The sequence below is a fragment of the Abrus precatorius genome, unplaced genomic scaffold (genome assembly GCF_003935025.1).
Source record: "Abrus precatorius isolate BTA unplaced genomic scaffold, Abrus_2018 Scaffold6, whole genome shotgun sequence".
NCBI lineage: Eukaryota > Viridiplantae > Streptophyta > Magnoliopsida > Fabales > Fabaceae > Abrus > Abrus precatorius.
Window position 1 is genome coordinate 11,222,176 of NW_020874406.1, and position 10,293 is coordinate 11,232,468.

The 10,293-nt window shown below is 30.4% G+C and overlaps 1 protein-coding gene across 1 annotated transcript; it reads right to left on the reverse strand.

The window, feature by feature from the left end:
- Window positions 1–230: 230 nt before the first annotated feature.
- Window positions 231–836, reverse strand: LOC113870162 (ethylene-responsive transcription factor ERF022-like). The gene has a single exon (XM_027506758.1). The coding sequence runs from the start codon at window positions 834–836 to the stop codon at window positions 231–233; it is 606 nt and encodes a 201-aa protein (XP_027362559.1).
- Window positions 837–10,293: the final 9,457 nt, after the last annotated feature.

The following is a 10,293-nucleotide window of genomic DNA, read 5'->3' on the forward strand; positions in this document are numbered from 1 at the left end:
AAGCAATTGGATGATTAAGAAATTAACAATACACAAAAAAAATACTTACATGTACAGAAGCAAAGGATAAACAAATATGCAATTGACAAATAATTAATAATCCTTTTGCTTCATTGAATTAGCCTCATTCACTCTTGACTCTAATTAACATGGTCATGGTGCTTTAAATTTTGTATACAATATTGAACCCTATATCAAGGATTGCATTGATTTTTCAATCATAATTAATTTCATGAGTCCCACAAGGACTCATGCTGTATTTCTTCCCATCCACTCAACTCCAAAGCACAATCATCACCACCACCACAACACACCATCATCATAGACTCATCAAACCCAAACTTGAGTGCCTCAGCCATTTGCATCCACATCTTTGGTGAATCCAATGGTGACTCATTAATGGCCTGAATTTGGCTAGGTGACAACCCCACCCTCACAGGATCAACACTACCCTTATTATTACCATTGTTAATATTGCTATTGTTATTATTGCTACACTCCTTAGATGACAACACTATTGGTGATCTCTTGAACCTCATTGCTGCTTGATGAGCTGCAGCTTGCACATCCTCAGCTCTAGAACTTGCTGGCCTTGGAAGAGACTCAACCAATTCAGGAAAATTGAGCCTTGCAGCGCGTCCTCTGAGGTGCAACGCTGCCACGTCATATGCTGCTGCAGCCATTTCTGGTGCTTCATAGCTCCCTAACCATATTCTACTTTTCTTCCCTGGCTCACGAATTTCTGATACCCATTTGCCCCATTTTCGTTTTCGAACTCCTCGATATGATATTGTTGGAGCCATGACATGTTCTTGCATGCTGCTTTGTTCTTCCATTGAATTTGAATGAAGAGAGTTTGCTACTAATTGGTGGGACAAGAGAAGAGTGTGAGAGAGTGATGTGATGAATGATGATATATAACAAATGTCTTGGTTGTGTTGAGAAGAGGGTAAGCTTCGTCGTAGTTACACGTAAGTGGGGAACATGCTGTCAGTGAGAGAGCAATGGGGCACGTTTACTAGCCCTTTGCATTATTGAATCTCTGTGATGTCACACCAAAGGTACTATTTTATATTGAAGATTTTGATTTTAGCAGTGCCATTAATTAATTCATAAATCCTTTGATATTCAATTTGTATTATATCAATTTGTGTATAAATACTTTGTTAATTGTTGTTATTAAAAAATAATGGTTATTAAAGAAGGCCCATCGTATAGTCCAAGCTTGTTGTCAGAGTATTGGTGGTGTAAATGAAGCCAAGAGCTACTTAGCACAAAAGAAAAGAAGTGGGTTAGCTTAGGTGAAAAAAAATTAGTATAAATTAAAACTCAATTTTTATCGACTAACCAAGTGAACGCAGAAACATTTATTAATTATCTGAGTATTTGTTTTTCATCAAATCCATTCAAACATAAATCAATTTCAATATTACAAGTTCCAACTTTCACGTCGTGATTTTATCAAGTTTTCAAACGTGAATTATTTTAACTTTGTGTGAAATTTTGTGGATGCTGTCAGTGAGTTTTTAATCTGATTACAGATCTTTTAATTAAAATGTTTTGTTCAAAAAGTACAAATAAATAGTCTTTACTTAGGTACGAGTCTGAAGATGGATGATACTTGAATCGCTTAATATGACTTTCTACAGAGATTCACTGAAATATAATGCATCCGTTTTCGAGTATCTCCTTACGATGCAAAGTACGTTCGTTTTAAGCTTAAGCTCTTTCATACATGTACCATTTTACTAAATCTGATTACATGTTTTTAAATAGATTTTTTTTATATATTTTTTTTATCCTTTCATCAGGTACAAAGGTTAAAGAAACAAAAAGAAGAAGAAGAAGTTGTTATAGAAAAGAAATTGCTGCACTTTTTTGCTCTTTAATAAATGCACCTAGTGCATATATAAGATTAAAAAGAAATCATTATCACTAAATATATCATTTGCAAGCTATATTGTGGTTAAACGTTCACTTGCCGTCTTGAGCAAATGACAACATTAAAATTGTTTATAGATTGATATAACTTCTATTTGATAGAAATTGAACTATTAATATAAATATTATCAATCTACAGTGCACTATAATGCATTATGTTAATAATATATGTCTATTAGAAAATGATTTTTTTTTTCTATTGACGGTGTCAAGAGTACAAATGATTGTAATATTATAAGAAGCAATTTTTAAAATACATACAAAATATAAATTACTTGCAACTTGATAGGAAAATTACGTGTTTAAGAATTTATAAAATATGAACGCTTACATAACACATAATAGTTTTCCTTTTTGCTAATTTATTAATCAACTATTACAACTTATAATTAAATTTCTAAAACTGTCATTTCACTTGAAAAGATTACGAGATCCTGGTATATCTAGAACAATAATTTATTTTTAAATTTTAAGAATTATAAATAATGAGTCAAGGTATTTAATTTGTAAAAGCTAGAAATAACAAAAATAAACAAATAAAAAAAAATCGATTACGTTTGTTTCTTATGATTGACATTTGCACAAAATTGTAAATGTGTGGTGCTCCATTTACCTACCACCAAACCACATGTTGATTATGGTTGTGCTTTAAATTTCTTATTCCAAAACATTTACAAATTTTCACTGCCAAGTTAGTCAATCGCTGAATTAGTAAAAGTACATAGTCATTCATTCCCAACAATAACATAGCTGTTAAAACTCTTTTTTAAGACTTAAGTTTTACGCTTCTATCAGATTCTTTTTTCACGAGTAACATTAAAGTACAAACAAAAGATAACATTGTACCCAAAAGAAAATGGTCCATAGTTATTAGTGAAAACAACTTGAAATAACATTCTTTGATTAATGATAATTATATCTCAACATCAACTAACTATAGTTTTAAATGTGGTGACATGAAGTTTCAAATGGAATTGTTATGGTAAAAAAAGGGTCTACTAGTAGAATAGTAGAAGAAGAGTTTGGAAAATGATGAATGGAGGGTGGTGGCGGTGTGTACGCGTAGGTAGGGTTTGGGACGGTGGCTCTGTTACGCTATCTTTACGAGACAAAGGTTGCTTTGTTGTTGGAACTTTCAAAGGATGCTCTATACAGCTGTTTGCCTTTTACAAAACCACCCATTTTTGGACATTGTAGCCATCACTCTTTGAATTCACTCATCTCATTCAATCGCGTCCTATTAAATAAAAATAACCTTTAATATCCCCTCAAAATTTAATTATTCATGATTTTAATATTGTACAAATATTCTTTTAATTCTTATCATTTTTAGTTTAGTTATTTTCTTGTTTAATATGATCAGTAATGATTGTTCGAATTTTAAAATTATAGTAATATAATAAAGACTAAAATATCTTAATTTTAAAATTATATATTGAAGTAATAATTTTATAACTTAAATTAATTTATACTTATAATTTTAAAGATGAATTTCATATAAAATCTTATACAAATATTAATTAATAAATTTATTAAAATTTTACTAAAATATATATATCTTACTAATAAAAAATAGTAATTTTTAGTTTGTCTTTTAAATTAAAAAATATTCTGTGACATCTCACATGTAAAATAATTATCATCGTTGTTTTTATATTAATAGATAATGATATTAATAGTTTATTTAAAAAATATATAAATACTTTTTAATTTTTAAGATGTTTAAAAAATTACAACCGTTAATTTAAAAAAAATTTACAACATAGAGACAATAGTAAATATAATAAAAACACAGTAATAATATTATTAAATAAGAATATTTTAAATTTTAAACTAGTATATTACTTTAAATTACTTTAATTTGGTTGCAAAAATGTAATGGAAGACAAGTCATTCAGATACAAGTCATTATATCTAGAATGTGTTATATTCCATATTGGTTATTGTTAAAGGGATAATAATAGGACTTCTTTTTGTCATTTGTTATCGATTAGGTTAAATTATAAATTTGATAATTGTACTGTTATATTTCGTATAAACATTAAAACAAAAAACAAAATCGAATAGGACAGAATCTAACGCTGTGACACAAAATGCTTAAAAAAGCGTTCTAGTTATTTAACTTCCTTTTTTTTTTTTTTTACTTTAATATTTTTTTTTGTTGGTCAATAATTATTATTTTTTTGCTCTGAGGTCAACGATAATTCAAATAATTTTTTGGTCAACAATGAGAGTTCAAGTTAAGGAAATTTGTATGCGCTAATTCAGTGAAATATGAAAAGCCCAAGTTATTTAGAACTTTAGCCCAAACTACTTCTAATCTACTTGTTTTCTAATTGCTTACATTGTACCACTGCTAAAACTTCAAGTTCTTGTGCAAATTTAGTGGAAATAAGACCAAAAGAGCAGGTAGTGGAAACTGAACCATGTCTCTATGTGTATGAGTGAGTTTTCGCTCTTTGTATCAGGCCAAGGATTTTGCTGTTTTGGTTATTCTCATGTTATCTTAAACAAGCAGTGGGATACAATCTCTCTATACCTTAGAAAAAAACAATATGTCCATTCTCCACCACTAGATCAGAATAGATTGAATGGAGGTAGCAGAGAATAAAAGTAGTTTGGAAGGTAGAGAAGGTGCCTAATGTAGTTAGATAAGTATTTATATGGTCCATTACAAATTTCGGACCATGCTTTACTATGTAAAATCATGATTGAAAAACCTCTAAACAAGAAGGTTATTAAAGATATTTTGCTAAAGGCTTAAAGCTATCTTTAAGAATATTGGTGTTTGATATATTCATATTTTGATATATTTTATGACTTATATTTATACAATTAGATTTTGTTTTATATATATTTACATTAATTATGTTATTAATTATTATAATTTAGCTAGAAGTTATTATCAGTGCATTATAAAAATATTCTAAATAAAAATTAGATAATTTTAGTCCTTGGTTATGTTATGTGAATCTTAGTGTGAATTTTGAATTTAAAATTTAAACTTAGATAAAGATTTATATATGAAGGTTTATAGCAATTTTCAGTTGAGATTTTGAAGTTAAGATTCTGATTGTAGATAAAACCGATTCAAAAAGATAGAGCTCAACTGACTAAGAATTCAGGGCACATCCTATATAAAGAGGCCTTATGCTCCACACTTGACATACTTTTTTCACTTCATTGGCAAAAATGAGGAATCCTTTCAGAGTCCAAGCGAGCGATCGAGCACCTTTGGAAAGCGAGAACTCTTTTCATCTTTTCACTTCTTGGGTTTCTCTTGTTTAAATTATCCTTGGTGTTTGATGGATTGGTTCATTATGTTTTTGGTTGTTTATTTCATTATCAGTAACTAAATCCATAGTTAGGGTTACGGTGGATCCTATAATATACTTTGTATAATTTTTACTTTTAATATCAGTACTGGTTTTCCTTTATTGTTTGAATTTTATCCTATTGAATCATATTATGCATGTTAAGAATTGATCACCCTTAGCATCCCATAATTAGTTGCATCGTAGGCAATCGTACCATGTGTAATTAATGGAACTATAGGATAAAACGAGATAAAGGGTTAGGTTAATCACACTTAATTCCTCTCTTTCAACCATTATTGAATTAACAAACTCATAGGATCTTTATGCTTTCTCGACCATTTGCCTCACATGATCATTGAGGGTAATTGCTCAAGGAAAAGAATATTGATATTGCATGATCATTGGATATTAATAGAACTAGTATGAGTGGTTGGCAAATACTCAGATATCAATACTTAGATTAAAATAATCATAACATAAAAAGGTGTAATAGGTGAAATCATAAGTCTTATTTGATTCCTCTCATATATTGCATTATTGTCCTCTTTAATTAATTGTTAACATTAAGTCTTGTTTTTAGTCCATCACACACCTTTTACATTTAAACAATCAAATCAAGCTATTCTTGGTACTTAAAAATAATCTCTATGGGATGATAACTTAGAAACTCTTTTTGAAAACTTTTTACTTTTTGACAGGTACACTTACCCACAAATAATGCTACACCTAGGTACCAATTTCTTTTTATTAATTTTAATAGCAAAACTCAGCAAACAAAGTGTACAATGGAGGTCCTTGGAATGTTATGAGCCATCTATTAAGCCTTCAATTTTGGCTTCCAAAATACTTCATCTTTGAGGAAAATTTTGAAAGTATACCTTTTTGGGTTCAGTTTCATGGGTTATCTTTAGAGTTCATGAACACAAAAAATATTGCCTGAATAAGAGCTCAAATAGGGGAAATCATGGAGGTGGAAAGTCTTATAGGAGGGAGTGGATTGTTCGAAACTTTTATGAGATTAAGAAAAAAGTTAGACATCAGTAAACCTTTGATGACTAGTTTTTGGGTGCCTATATCTAATCATGACAAGTTATGGTTAAGTATAAAATATGAAAAACTTCAATATTTCTGTTACGATGTGGAGTTACAAGGCATGATCAGAAATAATGCTGGAGAAAATATTTGAAGTCAATATGAGACTCCAATAAAGTTTAGTATGGACCTTCCTATGGGATTTCACAAGCTAAATCCATGGTTGTCATAACCAATATAATTGAGGGCGTCTAAAAGAAGGAAGAAGCTAGGGTTGATGTGAAGTGCAATAACCCTGCTAGTGTTGAAGTGGACAACCTTGTTGAGATGGACAAAATGCCAAGCAAAGTTATCATTGATTCAAATATTTTAAAGGAAAAAGGGTGTGTGGCAAGGTCAAGTTACTAAGTGGAGACAGACAGAGGGAGCAAGCCACGGGTATTACAAGAGTTTTCAACAATCAACAAAATATGGACAAAACATATGGGATGCACAATGTTATAGAAGAGACTGCCCATAAAGTAGATATAAGGTTTTTCATAATTGATAAAGATAGGCAGATGCAGAGTCAGGACAAACAGGAAGAATAAGCTCCAAACAAGGAAATATATCTGAGATGAAGATTACAATAAAGGACCAAATCAATAGTGTAAAATAGTTGAACAATTATTAATTACATGAAATTGAATTACTAATACCCAATGGGCCCACGTCTTATTCACCTAATGTTTAGAAAAGGAAAAGGTTCCCAAAAAAGTTATTACTTGATAGTTCAAGAAAAGAGATATGTAGCTCAATGGTGGGACTTCATAAAACTATTTCACTTTATACTAGAAAGGATAACACTTATAATAAAACAAAATTTTTGACGACAATGGAGGGTATAATGTATTTTTTTTTTCAAGAACCCACTGATGATGTACCAAAAGAGGGAATGAAAAATAGGATAATGTTAGAAGAGGAGAAGGAGTCTTTAGTATAAAAATACATATCTCTCTACTTTAAAAAGACATCGAGAAGAGGAGGACAAAGAGTATGATGAAAATAGGAGAAAAGAAAAAAAATTTCAGAAGAGAAGTACCTTAAATTCATCATGGAGGACAAAATGGTGAGAGGTAATAAGTTCATATAGCTAAGGAGGTGGGCCTATCGATGCCTCCAACTCAGCCATGATCACACTTAGTTGGAATTGTCATGGTGTGAGGGCTGCTACAATAATTCTAGAACTAAAGGAGCTTTGTCATAATCTCAAGCCTACCATTTTGTTTCTAATGGAAACAAGAGCTACTACTAGTAAAATTGATGTCATTAAGTATAAATTACAGTACCAAATAGTGTTTATGTGGACTCGATAGGACTAGGTGAAGGTTTAGCCATTTTTTTTTTGAGAGGTTAGTAGAGGTGGGTGTCTTAGGCTGCTTTACAAATTTTATCAACACCTATATAATTCCTATTAGTGAATCTCTTTCTTGAAAGTGCACATTTATTTATGGGAATCTAATCTTCAAAGAAAGGAGGTTTATATGGAATAAAATTATAGATTTTCATATTGATAGAAGTATCCCCTGGTTCTATTTAGGAGATTTTAATAAAATTCTTTACCATCATGAAAAGAAAGAGCTATACCTACAATTTGGACAAAAAATTTGTCGATTCATAAATTTCTTAGATAAGACATGATTAATGTTCCTAATTCCCTTAGTTATCAAAGTTATAGAAATGATATTAGAATTCACTATAAATAATGAGTGATTCTAATATCCTTCCTTTAACATTGATGAATAATAAGAGCTTTAGAATGAGTAAAGGGTAAAAATGTATAAGTGCAATGCAAATTTCCTGACCAATTTGTGAGATTCTAATTTTGGGCTATGTTCAAATTTGCAGCTAAAACAAAAAGCTTCCATTTTTATATTTAAATTGCAAGAGAGAGTATAAGATAAATTTATCAACATAGGTGCAATGAAAGGATCAAGCCTCATTAAGTGAATGTGGCACAATTTTGATTATTGGGAAGAGCATAATGGTGGCTATAATTTTTTCTTCATGGTGATTGTATTTGTTTTTGTGCTTCATCCCTATGTAAAATGATTTTGGTGGAGTATTGAGCAAAATGTCACTCCTCAATCCCACAATCAGCACCATTGCCAGTTTATATTCACCATCGACCAAGACTTAGTCATCTATGGTGGCAATTAGCATATATGAAATACTAAACAAGAAAAGCCTTTATTAAAAAACTCAATGCTTGCATAGAGAACACTAGTTTGGAGTGTGAGTAGTGAGCCTTTGTTTTAAAGATAAATAACACACTTTTTGCATCAAGGATGTCATATTCTTGAACAAAACTTAATAGTTAGAGGCCTAACGAAGTAATTTGGATGAAAGAGATTTTTTCTTAAATAAATTCTTAGAGCTTAAATAGATTCATAAACAAGTTCTATATTTAAGGTTGATAAAAACAAAAGCAAGTCTATTGAGCAGTGTCAAAGAAGAGAATGATGAAGTAGGAAAATTATAAAATTATCCTTCTTTATTAATGTTTCCTATGCAACCTTATTAACCATTCAATTAAAAAAAACTTCTCAATCAAATGGCCCATAATGCATGCTAGCATTATGCGAATTTCAAAAAAGATAATTTTCTATTATTTATTAAAGTTAAAGGGAGGATATTAGAATCACCTATAAATAATAAATAAAACTTTTTACACAAGTTAAAAGCAATTTATTTATTCAAATTTTAGAAAAGTTAAATGAGAGAATTTTTCAAAACTTCTAAAAAATTAGAGAATTATAAAAAAAAATAATTGATAATTTTTTTATATATATATATTTTTCTTATAAGAATTTCTTTAAAATTTGGAAGTTAGGATTTAGTTCTTGTTATTAACCCCTTTCTATTAAGTGCTACATTGGTTGACGGAGAGGCAACTTAGTACCCTACGTAGCTATCTTGAAGCTCAGTCACTATCTAGGTGGAACCATACTTGCTGAGGTAAAAAAATTTAATAGTTTAGGAGAAAACACATGTGGTGAGCATATTAGTTGTTGCAGGGTTAAGTACAAAAGGATAATATGTGCTCAAGGAGGTCATTTTCAAGCATGAGTTTGATTGAATGAGAGGCTTTCGTTGTATAAGCTTACATTTACGTCCAGATTGGAAGGTTGTGGGCGAACTGTGAAGGTTGTGCCCAAAAACAAGAGCGTGGGGAACGTGGAGTAAGGTAACGTGTCCTTGGAAAAGCTTATTATTGTTCCACTATTGAACATAATAGTGTGATAGTTTTATAATTAGTTTTCTTTAACTTTATTTGTATGTTAAATATAATGGGTCAAGTTTTTTTTTATTTGTATTGCATTTGTAGGGATGATTTTTAACTTGATAATATACCGTGGAGGTAAATTTATCGATGAACTGAAGGTGACATATGTAGAGGAGAAGATGTTGTGCATAACATAGACACTGATAGATGGTCATACTTTGAGGTGTTGTCCATTGTGAGAGATTTTGGGTATAAAGGAGACTTTTTAATGTGGGGAAAGATGCTTGGTTTTAAGTTTGATGATGGTTTAAGAGGAGTTACATGGGATGATCAGGCTCTAGAAGTGACTAATTATGCATTAAAGGAGAAATGTGAACTGCATCTATATGTAAAGCGTATAATTAGAGAACTTGCATCAGATCGGTGTATTTTATATATGTATTATTGCTTTTAAATGGTGTTGTATATGCTTGAATTATATGAATTACTCATATTTTAGAATGTAAATATGAAAGCTGTATAATTGCTAGATAAGGAATTGTGTGTTTGTAGTATTATATGTTGATTTTGTTGAATGTTATTAGCAATGTGGCTTTGTAATCAATCATTAAGTGTGCCGTATAAGTGATAGCTTATGAATTATAGCCGATGATTTGTATTGTCTCCGTTGGGAGTTCTGGGTGTAGGGTGTCTTGCTTATGCGAGGTAATTCTCGTTCAAGCAAGGTTGAGTCGTGCT